At 43.3% G+C, this 22,127-nt stretch overlaps 2 protein-coding genes across 6 annotated transcripts in view; one reads left to right on the top strand and one right to left on the bottom strand.

Annotated features, from left to right (window-relative positions):
* bcas3 (BCAS3 microtubule associated cell migration factor) overlaps positions 1 to 22,127 on the bottom strand; it is a 376,831-nt gene that overhangs the window by 94,385 nt on the left and 260,319 nt on the right. Inside the window, exon 23 of one of the 5 annotated variants that reach the window (XM_052078878.1) lies at positions 13,284 to 17,940. The exons of the other annotated variants lie outside the window; for them this stretch is intronic. Coding sequence (XP_051934838.1) covers positions 17,930 to 17,940 — 11 coding nt within the window. The 3' untranslated portion in view covers positions 13,284 to 17,929. Of the gene's footprint in view, positions 1 to 13,283; positions 17,941 to 22,127 lie in introns of those variants that run through there. 5 annotated transcript variants of the gene reach the window in all.
* On the top strand, positions 9,652 to 20,611 carry LOC127609236 (uncharacterized). Its single transcript, XM_052079075.1, has 2 exons — positions 9,652 to 10,293; positions 20,090 to 20,611. Exons 1-2 carry the CDS (start codon positions 9,697 to 9,699, stop codon positions 20,414 to 20,416), a joined length of 924 nt encoding a protein of 307 aa, XP_051935035.1. The 5' UTR covers positions 9,652 to 9,696; the 3' UTR covers positions 20,417 to 20,611.

Raw genomic sequence — 22,127 nt, 5'->3', positions numbered from 1 at the left:
AGAAAAGAAAAAAGTAAGAAGAAGTCTCCATTAAGGCTCATACTTTACCCTTAACCGTGATATTTTTACAACTTTTGGTTTGTATTGGGATTATATACATCCACACCCTGGCACTCTTGTGTCAATTTTCTCTTGTAATATAAATAATAAAGTGCAAGAAAGGTAAGGTGAACAAGTAACTGCTTTATTTCCATATGATCACTGCTTATATGACCTAACATTTTAGATGTAATTAAAACCGGGAGAACCACAAGCAGACATTCCAAGCGGCAACCATGACGCCTCATCAATAAAATGATAACTAACATAATTATGCGAGTGTCTTCAGTTTCATTCATGAAATCAGACAAGGAAACATCTGAACACATATTGACCATTTTATCATCTAATACAGCAGTACCCCAATTTTTTTTTCCACCACAGACTAGTTTCATGTGAATACATACTTTGTATTTTTATGTACTAGCATAGAAACTAAGCAAAACAAATGGTTAAACATACCTCTCACAATGATGGTTAATGCTCGTAATTGTTGTACTCAGAAAGAAGCATTTTTCTGTTATGTTGTTGCTATTTCACTTAATATTTCATTGTATTTGTGGTTAGGTTTGCATATTTTGCAAGTGACTGTGCTACCATGTTTGGTCACATATTTTCACAATCTTGTACTGTACTGTACCATCTTGTACTGTAGCAGATGCGACAAGTGTGATAACTACAGCCCCTTTTTTACCAACAAGCACAGGAATGTGTCGATCCTCATCATATAAATCCCTGGAAATACAAAATTTCTGTGGCCGAGGTGGCTTGCATCTACGCCGCAACTCATGATTCTGGGTCAATCATGTAAATGAAACTGATGACTTATTCACAGGGGGAGGTGTTTGTCATTGTCAGTCAGTGAGTCCGTCATGTTATTTTCCCCAAGCTTCCATCAGTAAATTTCACCAGTACTCCAGTCGTCAGTCAGTCCGTCAGAAAGAAAAAAATCACATGGCCAAACAGATGAAAAATCTAAATTGATTAAATTGTTAAATGGAGTGCACCACATCTCAGTGTGCCTACATCATACGGTACCGAGCCAAAGAGTTATACATTTACATACAATCACATACGTTTCAAATACACTTAGTTTCCAATCTGTTGAACTGTATTACAGTCTGCAGGAGCACGCTGGTGGCTGCCTGCAACTGCTATAACCTCAAAAATGCTCCAAACTCTTCAGGTAAAGTTCAAAATGGCAACCTTTACCAGAATCCAGCTCCACATTGTCGCCAAGGGTAACATCCAATCAAGTCTTGAATATAAATAATTTCACCACGATTTTACATAAGGCTACAACCATAATGGTTTACAGTATATGCAAATAAATACACATACAGGACATAATATATTTGGAACAAAAAAAAATGATTGTAGATTTCTGTAGCAAAACGGGCATCCACCAATGCCAGACTGACGGACTTTCCATCAGTACGGATGGAATACCCACCTCTGTATTTGGTTTATGTAACAACAAACAAATGTCATCCTACAACTGAGTAGTTTACAAATGTGATGATAAATAAAGTGAATGTTGGCACACTATCGTTGTTCATGCAATATTAGATAGACTGTAATATTTGGCAACACTTTGTGCTGCTGCTCTTTCTCACTGCTGGTTCCGTGGTCCCGCTAGCCCTGCTATGAATCTTTTATGGATAGTGGCGATCAGACTAGCTAAAGCTAGCAACGTGAGACTAACAGTGATGCTTATCCATCCATCCATTTTCAACACCGCTTTTCCTGTACAAGGTCGCAGGAGGGTGCTGGAGCCTATCCCAGGTGACTGGGAGTGGAAGGCAGACGACACACCGAACCGGCTGCCAGCCAGTTGCAGTGTGTGATGTTTATTATTTTGTCATACTAAAAGTACACTGAGAAAGATGTCTGTGCAGTCCTGTGGTTGGGGAACACTGCTCTAAAAATGCAGCTGGTGACAGTTGAAAATTTTGTGACCAGATGATGTATTTTGATTGGCCACCTGAATTTCTGACCTCAGAATATTGCTCATGCAGCGTGCACACATTTACATTTTATATCTCACAGGGCAAAAGGAAAAAAAAATCTCAAAACAGGTTAGATATTCCCCTCAATGCATTGTGAGACAGAAAACGCGCAGAAAATTGCACACACACAGCACAGCAGTGAATGGCCGGATTTGAGCTCAGCATTCATGTCTCTCCTTTCCTGCCAGGTCTCCTGCTCTCCATTCTGCTCCCAACGACCAGTCAAATTGCAGTGTTTGTAGTTATATCATAATATCATCACAAGCGCAATTAATCGTTCAGCCGTACTACTAACAAATTACAGATCGTGCAGTCGTGTATCTTACACTGCTTTTAATTTAAAATTTAAAATGCAAAAAAAAAGAAGCATTAAAACCAACAGGAATTCATCCCCAAAATTAATACATTTGCCATTCATCTATAGATGGTGAAAATAAGATCATACATATGCCATTCATCTATAGATGGTGAAAATAATTCGCCCATTTTGCTGAAATTTATTCACCACAATATTTCAGACTATAAGCAACCTTTTTTTCCACTGTTTTTTTTGTTTGTTTTGTTTTGTTTTGTTTTGTTTTTTAAATATGTAGCTCATCCGATGGGTATTCTGTAACATAGGAGCATCACATTCTTATCTATTTTAGCCTTGCTTTGACTCACCAAAATCATGTATACCGTTCATGAATTTTGGGATGAAATGAATGTTGAAATGTGTTTCATATTTTTAAATCAAATCTGCACCCATTATAGCAAAATTATTTTCTGCACATTGTGTGCATATTTTGACGTGACACAACAACGGGTTTACTTCGTGTTAGTTTGAGTTGTTTCCCCATGTTGATTTCCTACATTAAAGTTGGCAGTTTTTGATTTCTTTTATATTTGTACAGTATGATTTATGCCCGACCTGAATGTACGGTGGTTATTTCATCAAATCGCCAAGAGTTCTCCATATGTCAAAATGATGTTAAAGAAGATCAAATACAAAGTATTCTTCGCTTCAAGCTGTTTATTTGTCATCCACGTTTATTCAAATCAGGGGCGGGTGATTAATCGAGTTCCAGGGTCAAGATGTTTTTTTCTTTCTGAGTGGCTTCTGTACTTCAGAGCACATCTTGCATTTTGTGTGACATGGTGGCCAACACTGGCACACTTTTGTCAGTAATTTGGAATCGGTTCGGGTTTGTAGTGTCATGCGATGAGAAAAAAACAGTCCCCGATCAAGTGATTCAACATTTAAAACAAAAACATGCAGCAGATTTGGAGAACTTGTATGCAACTCAAAGGAACACAAGGACATCGGAAGAGACAAGCTGCGGAAAATGCAGCACTCACGAAAAGCAATCAGGAATGTAAGATGTATAAAATGCTCCCATCTAGCTAAGACATACAACCTTGAGTGATAAATTAAACTCCAACCAACAGACAAATAAAGGACTTTAACAATACAAAACGCTGCAACAAACCATCTTAATTTTGACTGTCCTCAAAACAGCCACCCCACAGCATGTGCTGATGAAAAATAGATTATCAGCATGTGAGTGAAGTCGAATCCAGGCGCCAATGCAGTATGTATATCATTCAATGACATGTTTGTGCTAATACACTATGCATGAGTTGTCCAAGCATCATGTAACATTCAGCAGGTTAGGGAGGCTGGAGGTGAGGCCAACACAGCCTGCAGCCAAAGTTGCTTGCTTTTCAAAGTGAGCTTTATCACAGCTCGTTGGTGCCACATAGAAACATAATGAGGGAACACACACATTCCTCCTTTGCAGTCAGCCTCAAATGCATTGTTACACTTACAAACACTCACCTCAGTACGAATTCCCTGTTCCCATTACAGGCACAAAATGCACCAAAGAGTGAGCGCGCGCACACACACACCCAGATATACATGCACATACACGGCTAGACACATCCAATTTCAAAGTTTCACCTCGCATATCAAGTATACACACAAATGCATACACACCTATTTACTGAGACGCGACTTGTAATTACAGGGCAGCAACATAATTTTGTGAGTACTGTATGAGCACTTCAAACAATTGGCACCCCAGACAACAAAAACACAGACACTGTTACTGTAAATGTGCATAGTATATAGCCCTCTTCCTCAACTGGCGGACCGCGATCCACGACCGGACCGCCGACCTCCTCTGTCCGGACCGCCGACCTCCTCTGTCCGGGCCTCCTCTGTCCGGACCCTCGGCAAATTGTATAAAATAATAAATTATAACGTGATTTTTCCGTTATACAATATCTATTTTTGGTCTATAATCTGCGCATTACCGCGATCGCTTGTTAAAATTATCCGTTGTATTATTTGCGTGCACGAACAGATGTATTGCAGAGGACGCAGCAGCGCGACTCTGTGTGTGTACAATGTTTGACGAACTGGAGACGGGGGCATGTCGGCGATAACGACGCGCTGATTGGCTCCTCTGAACTTAAGGTGTGCCCATACATCAGTGTCACGCATTCAAAATGGATGATTGTGTCAGGAAACAGACGCATGCGCGACGCCACAGTGTGCTCATAGCTTCAGCACAGGAGAAGACAAATCGCGGCAGGTTTTGATTGTGTGCAGTTTTGCTCCCGTCTACCCGGGGATCTTTGCAGCTGTTTAACGGCAGAACAGCGCAACATGTTAAATGAACAACCCAATGGCGTCCTCAAATAATATTTGCATGCCTCAGACATTGCATTCACCTTTAGTGGAAGAACAGCACTGCACATTCCTGTGCTCCCTTGTGTCAGTATTTAAAATGGTTCTTAACTCCTCTTCTGATATATTTTTCAATGATTTCAAGGGGGATGTGAAAAGGGGAATTGTACAAATGAAAATAATTTTGTTTTCATTTTTAGTATTTATTTTGGTAAAATTAGTATTTTGTTTTGCTTTTGTTAAATTAATGGAAAAAAGACAACTACTGTTTAACAAAGTTAAAGTAAAAAATGTCTTATTCCCCTAAAAGGGCTATTTCTATTATTAAGCAGGCACAACTTAACAAAATAAAAGAGTTCCTCTGCCTCAACACAACACCTCTCATTATTTGCTGTGTACTGGCAAAGTGAATAATTGTTATTTTCATGCACCCCATTCTTGGTCGGTTGTGAGGAGTGTTGATTTGTATAAGCTTGGCTTGACCATACTAAATTGGCATATAGCCCTGCTCCCCATGACCACCGTGCATGGGACCGGACCTTGGTCTTATAAAAAGAAAAAAAAGTGGACCGACAGCATTTCTAGTTGAGGACCACTGGTATATAGTTATTTTTTTCTTTTTCGTTTTAGGATCTGACCCCCCCCATCCCCCCACCACCACAAAAAAGAAAAAAAAAATACTCCAAAAAATAGGTTAACATTGTAACGTTTTGGACATTTGAATTTGATTAAGATTTTATATATATATATATATATATATATATATATATATATATATATATATATATATATATATATATATATATATATATACTGAATATATGTATACTCGTCCTGGCTACGAGGTTAAACTGCATCCAACTGGTACTCCAGGTTGGGGGTTGGGCGTGAGGTTAACAACCTCACCCTGTAAAACAAAAACCTGTTACAGAAATGACGAGAGGAAGCCATTCCGGTAAACCACGGCGAAGAAGAGACGGCACATCCTTGGATGTATCTATGGGTGAAGTCCAGCAGGAAGCCCGACCCCTGATGACCCCGATCTTTGGAACCAAAACCAACCCCAGAGTAAGCACCTGGAATGTGCGCACAATGTTCCAGTCTGGTCGCATGGACCAAGTGCTGAAGAATATGAGGGACTATCGCCTGGACATCTTAGGCGTTAGTGAAATGAGGTGGACGGGGCAAGGGCGCCTCATGGTTGATGGAGCAACTTTTCTGTACTCTGGGAAGCAAGACCACCATTCCCATGGAGTCGGCATCATCCTCTCCAGTAGTGCAGCAAAAGCATTGATTGGATGGAAGCCGGTGAATCAACGGATTATTACAGCAAGGCTCTACACCAGATATGCCAAAGTAACCATCGTACAAGTCTCTGCCCCAACTGAAGCTGTCTCAGTGGACGATAAAGACACCTTCTAAATTGTAATTTCCCCATTGCGGGACAATATAGGATATCTTTCTACAACCAGCTCCAGATCGTGCTTGAGGAGATCCCCAGACATGACATCAAAATGCTTATTGGAGACTTCAAAGCAAAACTGGATAATGACAGAAGCAGTAGAGCAGCAGAGAACAACAGCACGACGACCCTATACAAGATCGTGCGGGAGCTAACCAACTCCAGGAGCAGCTCTAGCGTGCCAATCAGGAGCAAGGATGGCAGGACACTTCTAAGCGACGAGGAGCAAGAAGCAAGAAGGATGGAACACTTCAGGGAGGTTCTCAACCAACCAATGCCTCCCGTGCTCTTCAATTTCGATCAAGAGACACCAGCTCCACCTCTAAATATTACATCGAAAGAGATATCCGAGACTGAGGTTGCCAGAGCAATCGAGGGCCTTAAGAACAACAAGGCACCGGGACTCGATGAGGTAGCTGCCGAGCTGTTGAAACATGGCCAAGACGCTGTTGTGGAAAGCCTTACCCACCTGTTCAACCTGATTTGGCATGCTGAAGAGGTTCCTGCCGACTGGAGACGTGGGGTCATTGTCACGCTCCCGAAGGGAAACCTCGCAGACTGCAATAACTGGCGGGGCATTACACTGCTGTCAATCCCCAGCAAGGTATTCTGCAGTGTTCTGCTACATCGCCCTAAAGATGAGAAGTGGATAACATCTTGAGGGAAGAGCAAGCCGGTTTCAGGAAGGGAAGGTCTTGCGCAGAACAGATCTTTACTCTTCGAAACATCGTAGAGCAGTGCCAAGAACTTCAGATACCACTCATGATCAACTATATCGACTTCAAGAAAGCCTTCGACAGCATCCAACGGGAGTCACTGTGGCAGATCATCCAACTGTATGGTGTACCCCTCAAGTACATGAACATTTTCAGGTCATTGTACCACAACTCAACCTGTTGTGTCAAAACCAACAGTGGCACAACTGATGATTTTGACATTGTCACTGGTGTAAGACAGGGTTGCATTCTGTGACCCCTACTCTTCATCATCATAATTGACTTTGTGATGAGGAAGTCCATCACAGGGGCAAAAGTTGAAGTGGGGAGGGAGCAGACTAGCTGACCTGGAATTTGCAGATGATTTGGCTCTGTTAAGTCACACCCAGCCCGCACTCCAGGAGTTGACCAACAATCTGCATGAGCACGGAGTTAAGGTCGGTTTACGAATTAGCCAGGAAAAGACCAAGGCCATGGCCGTCGGACAGCACCAACACCTTCAACCACTCACTCTACACCATCATGACATAGAGTACATTGACAGCTTCACATATCTTGGGAGTAACATCTCAAATACAGGTGGTGTGGAGAAAGACATCAACAGTAGACTTGGTAAAGCTGCGGGAGTGTTCAAACGCCTCCGCAACATCTGGTCATCGAAGGCCATCACTACGACCACCAAGCTACGCCTCTATATGTCAGTGGTTATCCCAACAGCGATTTACGCCTGTGAGACATTCTCTGATGAAGACAGCCAACATTACCAACAAGTTAGATGTCTTCCATCGGCCTTGCCTGAGATCCATCCTGAGGATCTCATGGAGAGACCACATCACCAACGAGGAGGTGATGTAGAGGGCAGGAGTGGCTGAACTGTCAGACATTGTCTCTGAAAAGAGAAGGAAAATGATCGACCACGTACTCCGACTGCCAAGAGAGAGACCGGCAAGTGTGGCCATGGACTGGATGCCAGAGGGTGGAAAGAGGAAGAGAGGTAGGCCAAAGAAGACGTGGAGACAGACTGCCAAAGAAGACCTCAGTGAGATGGGTGTCAGCTGGCGTGGAGCAAGAAGGGTCGCCAGTGACCGGAACAAATGGAGGAGACTCGTCGCCCAATGTTCCAAATAGGAGGATAATGAACTAACTAACACACGTATATATACTGTATATCTATCTATATATCTATCTATATATATAGATAGATATATATCTATCTATATATATAGATAGATATATAGATACATAGACACACACACACATAAAGTCAAACCTCGGTTTTTGAACGCCTCTGTTATCGACCAAATCGGATTCCAACCAGAAAATTCTAGAGTTTTACACCTCGGGTTATGACCGAAAACCGTTTTTTGACCAAACTGAGCAAAGCCAAATACGCCACTCGACTCTTCTCGCCTTCCTTACACGAACACGTCTGTTAATAATGAGCGTTACACGAGGAAGTGACGCTTCCTCATTTAACGCTCATTTTTAGCTGACGCGTTTCTTGTGATTTACACAAATCTGACCGTTTTTTTTTTTTTTGTTATTTCTGCATTGTGTATTAGCCCCTAATCATGGCCAAATAAAATAGTTTCGGATTTCGAACAAATCGCTTTTCAAACAGCCTTCTGGAACGGACTATGGTCGAAAACCGAGATATGACTGTGTGTGTGTGTGTGTGTATTGTGTATGTATATGTATATACAGTATATATATATATATATATATATATATATATATATATATATATTCTATTCTACCGAATGTATTCTACCGAAACATCTGTGCGGAGTATGGACTGGAAACCCCAAGGTCAAAATGGGAAACACCTCCGAAGGTGGTGGAGAATGACAGAGCGAAGATCCTGTGGGACTTCCAGATCCAGACTGACAAGATGGTAATGGCGAACCAACCAGATATCGTGATCATAGATAAAGGGCAGAGGAAAGCCGTTGTAGTGGATGTAGCGGTCCCTAGTGATGGAAACATCAGGAAGAAGGAACATGAGAAACTCGAGAAATACCAAGGGCTCAGAGAGGAGCTGGAGAGAGCCTGGAAGGTAAAGGTGACAGTCGTGCCTGTGGTGGTCGGAGCACTCGGGGCAGTGACCCCCAAACTAGATGAGTGGTTGCAACAGATCCCGGGAGGACCCGAGCTGAATGAGGGACGGACACCACCAGAAGGGTGAGATGAGGATTTTTTTTTTTTTAATATATGCAGCGGCTGGATAGCTCAGTTGGTAAGGCATCGGTTTGGCTTACGGGAGACGGTGGTTCGAATCCCGCTTGGGGCAAAAAATGAGCACATAACACGGGGCAACTTGGGCAAGATCCTTCACGCTAATGCCTACCTCATACAATGATGAGAGACAATAAAATGAATGACATGCAGGCTCAGACGTCGCCCGGCCAAACAAGGTCTGCGTCAGGTGCTGGGGAACCAGAGCACCTTGATGAAAAATGGGCTACTGGAACAAAGCGGAGATGGGCGAGATGCGATAACATGGCTCTGTTGGAATGCTACTACTCAAGCAACCCTAGTCAGAGGGGTTACATGCAGAGAATGTGGGCTAAATGGTTAATTCGAAACCCACAGTCACGGTTGACCACAAAACAACTAGTAGCTCAGTGTTCTAACATCCACAAACGGCAACTGCTGTCACAACTTGAGATCGATGAGGTACAACGCAGGTTCCATGGTGAAGGGCCCCAGGCTGCCAGATCAGAGGAGGAGGTCATACAAGAGATTGGGAGGCAAGCCCCAACGAATGCAGATGATGAGATTGGGTGGCCAGACCCAATGAATGAAATGCTGAGCGAGGCAGCATCTGACCTGAAAGCTAAGATCATGGCGAGAATGAAAGCTGGGCAACCTAGAAACCGATTACAACGGCTATGTGAAGTACCACCTGAAAGTCTCATGGAAAGTGTGAATGCAGCACTGAGGGCGATCCCTACCGTAACGATCACGGAAACCAATGAGCTGATATACGCTTCAGCATCAGTGATCCTGGAGACTCTGGGCTATAAGAGCAACCATGGAAGCCATGAGATACGTTACCCACCATGGAAAAGACGGTTGGAGGCTAAGATCAAGGCGGCCCGGAATGATGTGAGTCAATTGACGGAGGCCCAGAGAGGTGTGATGAAAAGGCCGATACCCGAGAAGTACATCCAGATGACCATACCTGAAGCACTCGAGACTGCCAAACAAAGGCCCCAAGCCTTGTCCAGTCGCCTAAAGCGGTACACGAAAGAGAATGAGGCCAGACGAATAAACAGGCTGTTCGCAACACAACCTGCGAAAGTGTACGCTCAGTGGCAGGGTCCTAACAACAGAGCTGACCCACCAAGACTGGAAACTGAAAGGTACTGGAAAGGCATATGGGAGAAGGAGGTTGCACATAACAGCAGTGCACAATGGCTGGTGACCCTGAGAGAGGAGCACAGCAACCTCCCTGAACAGGACCCAGTTACCATAACAGTGGCAGACATACAGCAAAGAGTCTCAGATATGAAGAACTGGACAGCACCAGGCCCGGACATGGTCCACACCTACTGGCTAAAGAAACTCACAGCACTCCATGAGCGCCTAGCAGTACAAATGAACCAGCTGCTGAGGGATGGGACTCACCCAGGATGGCTAACCGAAGGGCGAATGATCCTGATCATGAAGGATCCCTCAAAGGGTGCGGTCCCATCCAACTATCGGCCAATAACCTGTCTCTCCACAACATGGAAGCTCATGTCAGGCATCATTGCGGCTAAGATAAGTGGACACATGGATCAATACATGAGCGAAGCACAAAAGGGCATTGGTAGAGATACCAGAGGAGCCAAACATCAGCTCCTGGTTGACAGAACAGTCGCACAAGACTGCAGGTCCCGACGTACCAACCTGTGCACAGCCTGGATTGATTACAAGAAAGCCTATGACTCGATGCCACATACATGGATCACTGAATGCTTGGAGTTGTATAAGGTGAACAGAGCCTTCGTTGCGAACTCGATGAGGATGTGGAAAACCACACTTGAAGCCAATGGCAAGCCACTTACCCAAGTGTCCATCAAATGTGGCATATACCAAGGTGATGCACTCTCCCCACTGCTGTTCTGCATAGGACTGAACCTCCTAAGCCAAGTAATCACCAAGACAGGCTATGGATACCGCCTCAGAAATGGAGCTACAATCAGTCACCTCCTCTACATGGATGACATAAAGCTGTATGCTAAGAGCGAAAGGGACATAGACTCCCTGATCCACACAACCAGGATCTACAGCAGCGACATCGGGATGTCATTCGGGCTTGAGAAATGTAGTCCGATGGTGACTAAGAGAGGAAAGGTAGTCCGCACTGAAGGGCTCTCACTCCCTGAAGGAACAATAGCAGACATTGAGGACAGCTACAAGTACCTCGGTATACCACAAGCCAAAGGCAATCTCGAACTGGCAACAAGGAAAGCGACTACGGCCAAATACCTCCAGCGAGTGAGGCAAGTCCTAAGAAGCCAGCTCAATGGCAAGAATAAGACCCGGGCAATAAACAGCTATGCCCTGCTATTGATCAGATACCCTGCAGGAATAATAAGGTGGCCAAAGGAAGAGATTCAGACCACGGACGTTAAGACCCGAAAGCTCCTAACCATGCATGGAGGGTTCCATCCCAAATCCAGCACCCTGAGACTGTACGCAAGCCGAAAGGAAGGGGACCGGGGACTAGTGAGTGTGGGAGCCACTGTCCAGGATGAAACATCCAAGCTCCATGAATACATCAAGGAGAAGGCTCCAACGGATGACGTACTCAGAGAATGTCTCAGACAATAGGGAACAGAAGATGAGGCGCTGGAAGAGGGACCATCATGGGAGGACAAGCCCCTACACGGGATGTACCACTGGACCATAACTGAAGTGGCCGATCTCAAGAAGTCCTTTCAGTGGCTAGAGAGGGCTGGCCTGAAGGACAGCACAGAGGCACTCATCCTGGCTGTTCAGGAGCAGGCCCTGAGCACCAGAGCCATTGAGGCCCAGATATACCACACCAGACAAGACCCAAGGTGTAGGTTGTGCAAAGAGGCACCTGAGACAATCCAACACATAACTGCAGGGTCTAAGATGCTGGCAGGGAAAGCCTACATGGAACGCCATAACCAGGTGACTGGCATAATCTACCGAAACATCTGTGCGGAGTTTGGACTGGAAACCCCAAGGTCAAAATGGGAAACACCTCCGAAGGTGATGGAGAATGACAGAGCGAAGATCCTGTGGGACTTCCAGATCCAGACTGACAAGATGGTAATGGCGAACCAACCATATATCGTGATCATAGATAAAGGGCAGAGTAAAGCCGTTGTAGTGGATGTAGCGGTTCCAAGTGACGGAAACATCAGAAAGAAGGAACACGAAAAACTCGAGAAATACCAAGGGCTCAGAGAGGAGCTGGAGAGAGCCTGAAGGTAAAGGTGACAGTCATGCCTGTGGTGGTCGGAGCACTCGGGGCAGTGACCCCCAAACTGAAAGCTGAATGAGGGATGGACTCCACCCGAGGGGGGATGAGACGAGGATTTTTTATTATTATTATTTTTTTATATATAGTGTTTGCGGGTCACAGTGCAGAGGTACAGGGTTTGATTCCGGCTCCGGCCTTCCTGTGAGGGGTTTGCATGCTCTCCCTCCGCCCACGTGGGTTTTCTACAGGAACTCCAGTTTTCTCCCACATTCCAAAAACATGAATGGCAGGTTAATGCAACAATCTAAAACTGTCCCGAGGTGTCATTGTGAGCTTGAATGGTGTGGCCTGTGATTGGCTGGCAACCGGTGGGTGGGATAGGCCCCAGCACCCCCGCGACCCCCGTGATCATAAGAGGATTAAAAAATGAATGGATGGGTAGGGGTATATATACAGTATATATATATACTATATATATATATATATATATAGAGCTGTCAAACGATTAAAATATTTAATCTAATTAAAAATGCAACTGTCATAATTAACTCAAATGAACTAAAAAATTAATCGTGATTACTCACACATTTTTCATCGTTTCTGAATTTCCTTTACTAGTAAAGGACTTCTGAAGACTTATCGACTCTTTTAATTTCGGGCAATATGTGACCAGCCTGACACATGAACGGGGACATGTTTTAGACCTTGTCCTTGCTTATGGTCTCCCGGTGTCAAATCTGGAAGCTCTTTAAAATGGGATTTCTGATCACCTGGCAGTTTTATTTGACGTAGTCTTTTCGCGTGCTGCTGTCAAATCTGGTTGCAACTGCCGAATTTTTCACCCTCTCACTGCTAGTCGGTTCTCTGATCCCTTTAACAACCTTTGCGTACCCTCATCTAACACAGAGGAACTCACCTCTTGGTTCAACACACACACAAGAGCATTTGAACAGGACTTTATAGCCAATGTATACTATTAGATGTGTAGCAAAAATGAAAACCAGAGAGCTGTCGATGAGTAAGAAAGAGGCTGAGAGGAGATGGAAAATCAGTCTGAGCTATTTTCATTGGCCATTGCCCATACAACCACTTGAAAAGTCTAAAAAGAAAAAACAAAACAAAAACAAAGATCAAGAAAAACGACAGTAGTTAATATAACACCACCAACAACAACCAGTGGACATCAGTTAACATATCACAAGCTACTGTTCACAGAATAATTCATAAACAAGGGGGGTGGGGGGGCTGCAACGGAAGATGCAAAATATAAATCCCAAGAGAACTTGAGAGCCCAGACATACTGCACAATCTTATTTGTGCAACTCAGTGGAATTCATGTCATGGCTTGGGGTTCTCCATGACTTTCTGGGACAGACTCATTAACCTTCACTGATGTCACACATGATGGCAGCAATAAAAATGAACTCATCTACATCACATTTTTTGCTAGTTTATGCAAAGATTGAACCAGATTGATTGGGAGAGTTGCCCAGCAGGCAGTAACAGAAGACTTGTTCCCAAAATAACAAGAAGTTCACGAAGCAGGAAAATAGTGTTCATTGTTTGACCAAGTGTTCGAAAAATTTTTATTCCCAGTGTGGTTTAGGGAAGATGGCCAAAGGATGTGTATCATTTTGGTGGATCATTGTCAATCACTGTGAATCATATTAGACTTCTTATTAATCTTTCAACTTGGGAGTCCTGACTAGGAATGGCTTAAATGAATTGGCGGTTGCACAAAACACCTTTTTAATGTGTGAAGATATAGATTTAGTCTTACATTTCTATTTCATTAACTAAAACAATATCTACTTATGGATCATTTTATTTCATATACTTTTGATAAACACATTAAAAATAATATACAACAAAGCTGGTGTCGGCCCGTTGGCTTGGCCCTAATCAAGTTTTCCAGTTTCTCATTTGGTCCCCTTGCTAAATTAAATGGCCACCCCTGTGCTCTGGGATGACACTCACCTTTATAGACGAGTACAAGCAGTGCATTTGAATGATTCACTGTGAAGAGTTGACATTAGATTGTTTTGTTGGTCAATTTAATCTACTTTGCACATTCTTTTGAACAGAGAAGACAGTGGATAACCACATGTGCATCTCTCTCTCTCTCTCTTTCTCTCTCTTTCTCTCTCTCACACACACACACACACACACACACACACACACACACACACGCACGAAGTCTGATATTCTGCATGCATGAGTTCACTTCCTCCTTAATGTTACCCTCCTTACCATCTCACACTGAGCTCGATGTATAATACATGTTTTATTCTCCGCCTAAAGGCCAAATGTTGTTGAGTGTGTCGAGGTTCTTTGTGTGAGCAAAGCCGTAATACACAAAAGCCGAACATGATATACTGAATGTCATTCATATGATTTTACTCATATTCAAATGCCCATCGTGTACTCAGGATGACTCCCAGTCCTTCATTAAAATATATCTGATATGCATCAGGATGCATTGGAAAGGAATCAATAAAGAATTTGTCAGTGATGCCTTATAAATCATCATGGAATGAAAAGCATGAGGTGGCAAGAAATTCCCAACCCTCGTATGAAGTTATATTGGTATTTTGCTCATCTTGGGAAAAACTGTTACCCTTACTGGGTGACTGTATTCTGTTGAACCCTTTCATGCACCAATAATGATAACCTGTAACCCGATAACATAAGATGTCCACTGCTGTAACTGGTGTCCTTGAAAAGGTTAAAACACGATTGACATCAAATTCGAATCTAACATTTGTTGCAGTGGTGGTTTAAGTTTAGTATTATTATCATTTATTTATTTTTATTATTATTATAATGCATCAATAATAAGTGTGAGTAAGATAAGATATCCTTTATTTGTCCCACACTGGGGAAATTTACAGCCTCCAGCAGCAAGAATGTGGGTAGAAAGAAGACAGAAGAAAAAACAAACAAGCACCGTTCAATTAAGTGCAATATAAATACAAAATGGATAAATCGCAGTGCTATTTACAATTGTTTTTCACATCACACACATCACATCATTTAATTATTATTATTATTATTGTTATTTTTATTCAACAGCCTGACAGCAGTCGGTAGGAACGAGCGTCGGTATCTCTCCTTCTTGCAGCGCGGGTGTAACAGTCTCTGGCTGAAGGAGCTACCAAGGGCGGGCTGGAGGGGGTGGGAGGGACTGGCCATCATAGCTTTTAGCTTAGTTAGCATCCTTCTGTTTCCCACCTCCTCCAGAGTGTCAAGGGAGCAGCCCAGGACAGAACTGGCCTTCCTGACCAGTCGCTCCAGTCTCTTTCTGTCCCGGGATGAGATGCTGCCTGACCATAAAAAGTGAACTCATGCATGCAGAATATAAGACCTTGTGCGTGTGTGTGTGTGTGTGTGTGTGTGTGTGTGTGTGTGTGTGTGCGTGTGTGTGCGTGTAATCAAACTTATAGTCCTGACTATTTGAAATAGTCTTCATTTAGTCTTATCATACACATATGCATTCCTCAGAGTCAGAGTCTCAAACAGAACCAACTCGAGATACCTTCAAATGTTTTACTTTGTTTTGGTTTCCTGAACACTTTGTTACTGGTGCATTTGATAAGGTACTCGTGAAATAAAGTTGAGTTGAGCTGAATTTTTCTGGCTGTAGGTTTTCATCATACGACGTGGTTGGAGGAATTGTATTAATGCTAGCAAGAGGAGCTAGATATACATCTGCCTGCAAGCCACAACATGAGCACCTATCTCACTGAAGTTAGGTTTTGCTAAAAAGAAATAATAAAAATATTCATTAAAAAATTGCACTTTTTTTGGGATAAATCAATTGGTTGCTGAAGACGAAATCAAATACAGTGGTACCTCTACTTGCGAACGTCTCTTCATATGAATTTTCAAGTTACGAAATGCCTCAACAGGAAAATATTGCCTCTTGTCACGAAAGATATTTAAAGATATGGAATATAAAAATAGAGCATGGTCTACTACTCACAGCTCAGAGTTTCCTGATTGCAAAATACTTATAGCTGCTCTGCCATTGGCTATTATCGAGCATCATCCTGGCATCCCATTGGCTAAGAGGGACCTCTACCATATGAGTGTGTAGATAGATATGTGTCTATTCAGAGTCCTCGTCATTCACCTCTCGGGCCAGGAGGTGTTCCGATAGTTTTATCTAAATTTGAATCACACAGAAAAAGTATTCACCAGTCGGGCGATCGCTGACTATGCTGATGTTTGCCTTAGACATTTACGAAGGATTGTTAAAAGCCAACAACACAAACGTCCTTCGATCAGTTCTTTACAAAACCCCAGGCAAAATACACTTCTGAGAGAGAACATGAGAGTGCAAAAAACGATGAGGACACAGTTAAAAATTAAATGTCCATCATTTTTATTCTTTATTCTTAATAATAATAATCTTAATTGTAACATGTATTTGTTTAATACTTTTATGCATTTTTGTGGTTTACAAAACATTTATATCTGTATTGGGGGGAGGGGGGGCTTGGAATGGATTAGGGCAGAGATCCCCACCCGCCGGTTGGTCTGCAGGGCATTAGGTACCGGGCCGTACAGAAAGAACTTGCCTTAATTTCGTTTTATTTATTTCGGAATACGAAAGATGTTTTATTTTTGAAAAATTACCGGATTCTCCGTTACATCCGCCTGTGTCACGCTTGACTCACGTTAAGCCACGCTTCTCAGTCACGTGACCGATTACGCCAAAAACAAAACGCTGGAGCACGCATAATGAGTAAAAAAACGGGCTGGAGATCGCATATGACGATAGATATAAATATAGACTGGACATAAACCACACACTTGAGGTGTCATTGTCTCCTATTACCCTGAGATGGGACCGTCTGGTTGCAGAAAATCAAGCTCGGGTCTGTGGTGAATTGGCGTTTTCATGCACTTTGAATTTGCGTTGTATCATATTTTGAAGGCATTAAACATTACCATAGCGATATGAGTGTTGCGGCCATATTAGACACTCCTTGTGTTTATTATTATATTTCGAAAACACCATAGTTTTCATGCAGCTCATACAATATTATTTTGTTGTATTAATCCGCCACACCTTAAATGATGGTCCCTGAAAATATTGTCTGACATACACCGGTCCGTGGGGCAAAAAAGGTTGGGGACCTCTGGATTAGGGCATTTACATTGAAAATGTGTCTCTAGTTCTACTTAAGAACTTTCTTCCAGAACCAATTAATTGTGTAAGCAGAGGTACCACTGTATTTGGAACGTAAAGAGCAGGCCAGCTGATTCAACACTCAATCTCAGTCAACACAACAATTTCTCTACAACAACATTGAGTGCTCATGGCATTTATCCTTACGCATAATATTTGAAACAGGCAACACATGACGAACAAATTGGTTGATTGGTAAAGTTGATCATCGTCTTCTCTTTGCTCTTGGCTGCCCATCCTCTTCTCTCGCTCGCTCACATCAATGGCAAACAATGATTGGGGAGTGAGTGAGAGAGGGGAGGGTCCATGCAGTGAAGATGGAAAAGAATAAATAGGTTGAAAAACAAATCACAACAGATCAAAATGATCATTGGAAGTGAAGAGCTTCATTTTCAGGAATAACCTGCAGGAGACAGAAAAGGAATATAAAGCAAAGTAGAGTTTCAAATGTCTGCTGGTTACATGTATCATTGTGTGTGTGTGTGTGTGTGTGTTTGTTTTGTTTTGTTCACACTTGTTTTTATCTGTGATAAGAAGGGACAGATGCCAATTGAAGCTACCAGATCAAATATTAGAGATGGAAGTTAACATTTTAATCAGATGAGCATTCATGGCCTGGAGATGAATTGCAACATCAAAATGAATAAGTAGTTGGAAATCATCTTCTTGCATTAGACTAAACAAGCGCGTAACACATTGTCATAAAGCATTTTCTTTATTCTTTTGTGATACTTTTCTAAGCTTTTTCCAGGGCTTGGGTCCCTTGTTGTTTTGACCTGGTGGCTTAATTCCTTGAGTGTCCTCTTTCGCAGGGATAATGTAGTCTCTTTGGTTGACATCTGAAGATTGCCTTTGCCAGTCGAAAACCTTTAGCTTCCTTTGTTGGTTTGGCAGTGTGTTTTGGGCGATTATCTTGCTGCCATCAAATGTTACTTTTTTTATGAAGATGAAAGGATCCATTCCAGAAGAAACCATGCTAGCCATGCTATTAGCACATTAGCTTGTATGTTCATGAGCAATGATATCCAACCTTTACCCAAATTTTTGCCTTTCTATCACTTTGGTAAAGTTCAATCTTTATCATATCAGCCCATAAAACAAATGAAAGTGTAAAGAACCTGTCAAGTAAATTCAGAGATTTGTTTAGAACTCAGTTGTGGCGATTTCATGTTAAACTGTTTTTCACCATGCTAGTTTTCTTGGCTTTTTTCTGGGCATAGCTAAAACAGTGCCCAGCATGAGTCAATAACCCCCTGCGAACCTAGCATCAGGGATTTGCTCAATAGGCTGTGATGTAGTGTTCAAATTGATTCAAATTAGGTAGGATTCGCTGTGTTGTGCTAAATGTATATGACGATTTTATTTTGACTTTACCATTTTTTCTTCTTCTTCTTCTACAGGACATTTAAAAAGGTTTGGCAAATTCCAACATGGAAATCTTATTCCCCTATTTACTCATAGACTTTCTTTACATGTCATAGACTTTGTGACATGTTTAACGAGTGTAGAAGTGGACTTCACAGGCAACACTCAAATCTGAACTACAGTGTATACTATATTATGCTGTACTGTGTGTGTATGTGTGTGTGTGTATTATATATATTATATATATATATACACACACACACGAGGCTGGATAGGTCAGTTGGTAAGGCATCGGTGGTTCGGATCCCGCTTAGGGCAAAAATGACCACATAACTCGTCACTCAAGCAACCCTCGTCAGAGGGGTTACATGCAGAGAAGGTGGGCTAAATGGTTAGTTTGAAACCCACAGTCACGGTTGACCATGAAACAACTAGTAGCTCAGTGTTCCAACATCCACAAACGGCAACTGCTGTCACAACTTGAGATTGATGAGGTACAATGCAGGTTCCATGGTGAAGGGCCTCAGGCTGCCAAATCAGAGGAGGAGGTCATACCAGAGATTGGGAGGCAAGCCCCAATAAATGCAGATGATGAGATTGGGAGGCCAGCCCCACTGAATGAAATGCTGAGAGAGGCAGCAACTGACCTGAAAGCTAAGATCACAACGGCTATGTGAAGTACCACCTGAAAGTCTCATCGAAAGTGTGAATGCAGCACTGAGGGCGATCGCAACCGTACGGAAACCAATGAGCTGATATACGCTTCAGCATCAGTGATCCGAGAGATGCTTGGCTATAAGAGCAACCATGGAAGCCATGAGATACGTTACCCACCATGGAAAAGACGGTTGGAGGCTAAGATCAAGGCGGCCCGGAAAGATGTGAGTCAATTGACGGAGGCCCAGAGAGGTGTGATGAAAAGGCCGATACTCGAGAGGTACATCCAGATGACCATACCTGAAGCACTCGAAACGGCCAAACAAAGGCTCAAAGACTTGTCCAGCCACCTAAAGCGGTGCACGAAAGAGAATGAGGCCAGACGAATAAACAGGCTGTTCGCAACAGAACCTGCGAAAGTGTACGCTCAGTGGCAGGGTCCTAACCCTACCACTGAGCGTTGTCCTAACAACAGAGCTGACCCACCAAGAATGGAAACCGAAAGGTACTGGAAAGGCATATGGGAGAAGAAGGTTGCACATAACAGCAGTGCACAATGGCTGGTGACCCTGAGAGAGGAGCACAGCAACCTCCCTGAACAGAACCCAGTTATCATAACAGTGGCAGACATACAGGAAAGAGTCTCAGATATGAAGAACTGGACTGCATCAGGCCCGGACATGGTCCACACATACTGGCTAAAGTATAGCTGTCAACTTTTCGGAGCGCCAACCTGTATAAACTACCAAAAAAATCTTTATAACATACCAAAGCATTTTATATGTCAAAAAGGCAGAAAAAACACGAAATTTTCAATGATATTTATTGTAGATCTCCAAAATACAATGTCTGGTTAATGTATAATCATCATTCTAACGGAAATTTTCAGGATCCGTATGACATGTGCGACACGGCCATATACATAAGATTCACTACAAAATCCGTATGAACTAAGGCTAAACGGTATGAGTTGACAGGTATGCTAAAGAAACTCACAGCACTCCATGAGTGCCTAACAGCACAAATGAACCACCTGCTGAGGAATGGGACTCACCCAGGATGGCTAACCGAAGGGCGAACCATCCTGATCATGAAGGATCCCTCAAAGGGTGCAATCCCATCCAACTATCGGCCAATAACCTATCTCTCCACAACATGGAAGCTCATATCAGGCATCATTGCGGCTAAGATAAGTCGACACATGGATCAATACATGAGCGAAGCACAGAAGGGCATTGGTAGAGATACCAGAGGAGCCAAAAATCAGCTCCTGGTTGACAGAACAGTTGCACAAGACTGCAGCTCCCGACGTACCAACCTGTGCACAGCCTGGATTGATTACAAGAAAGCCTATGACTCGATGCCACATACATGGATCACTGAATGCTTGGAGTTGTATAAGGTGAACAGGACCCTAATAGCCTTCGTTGCGAACTCGATGAGGATGTGGAAAACCATACTTGAAGCTAATGGCAAGCCACTTACCCAAGTTTCCATCAAATGTGGCATCTAAGGTGATGCACTCTCCCCACTGCTGTTCTGCATAGGACTGAACCCCCTAATCCAAGTAATCACCAAGATGGCTATGGATACCGCCTCAGAAATGGAGCTACGATCAGTCATCTCCTCTACATGGATGACATCAAGCTTTATGCTAAGAGCGAAAGGGACATAGACACTGATCCACACAACCAGGATCTACAGCAGCGACATCGGGATGTCATTCGGGCTTGAGAAATGTAGTCGGATGGTGACTAAGAGAGGAAAGGTAGTCCGCACTGAAGAGGTCTCACTTCCTAAAGGAACAACAGCAGACATTGAGGAAAGCTACAAGTACCTCGGTATACCACAAGCCAATGGCAACCTCGAACTGGCAACAAGGAAAGCGGCTGCGGCGAAATACCTCCAGCGAGTGAGGCAAGTCCTAAGAAGCTAGCTCAATGGCAAGAATAAGACCCGGGCAATAAACGGCTATGCCCTGCCAGTGATCAGATACCCTGCAGGAATAATAAGATGGCCAAAGGACGAGATTGGGACCACAGACGTTAAGACCCGAAAGCTCAGAACCATGCATGGAGGGTTCCATCCCAAATCCAGCACCCTGAGACTGTACGCAAGCCGAAAGGAAGGCGGCCAGGGACGAGTGAGTGTGAAAGCCACTGTCCAGGATAAAACATCCAAGCTCCATGAATACATCAAGGAGAAGGCTCCAATGGATGACCTACTCAGTAAATGTCTCAGACAATGGGGAACAGAAGATGAGGTGCTGGCAGAGGGACCATCATGGGAGGACAAGCCCCTATACGGGATGTACCACCGGACCATAACTGAAGTGGCTGATCTCAAGAAGTCCTATCAGTGGCTAGAGAGGGCTGGCCTGAAGGACAACACAGAGGCACTCATCCTGGCTGCTCACGAGCAGGCCCTGAGCACACAGAGCCATTGAGGCCCAGATATACCCCACCACACAAGACCCAAGGTGTAGGTTGTGCAAAAAGGCACCTGAGATGATCCAACACATAACTGCAGGGTGTAAGATGCTGGCAGGGAAAGCCTACATGGAACGTC

This window comes from Hippocampus zosterae, chromosome 10 (genome assembly GCF_025434085.1).
Source record: "Hippocampus zosterae strain Florida chromosome 10, ASM2543408v3, whole genome shotgun sequence".
NCBI classification, from domain to species: domain Eukaryota; kingdom Metazoa; phylum Chordata; class Actinopteri; order Syngnathiformes; family Syngnathidae; genus Hippocampus; species Hippocampus zosterae.
The sequence above is the reverse complement of the archived record's forward strand: the minus strand, read 5'-3'. Positions and strand labels throughout refer to the sequence as shown.

Excerpts from the sequence above, each read along its gene's own strand:
- LOC127609236 (XM_052079075.1), top strand. The coding sequence starts at position 9,697 with ATGAATGAAATGCTGAGCGAGGCAGCATCTGACCTGAAAGCTAAGATC. Across the intron at positions 10,294-20,089 it reads AAGGCATATGGGAGAAGGAG|AAGGTTGCACATAACAGCAG; the intron begins GTTGCACATAAC and ends ATATGGGAGAAG.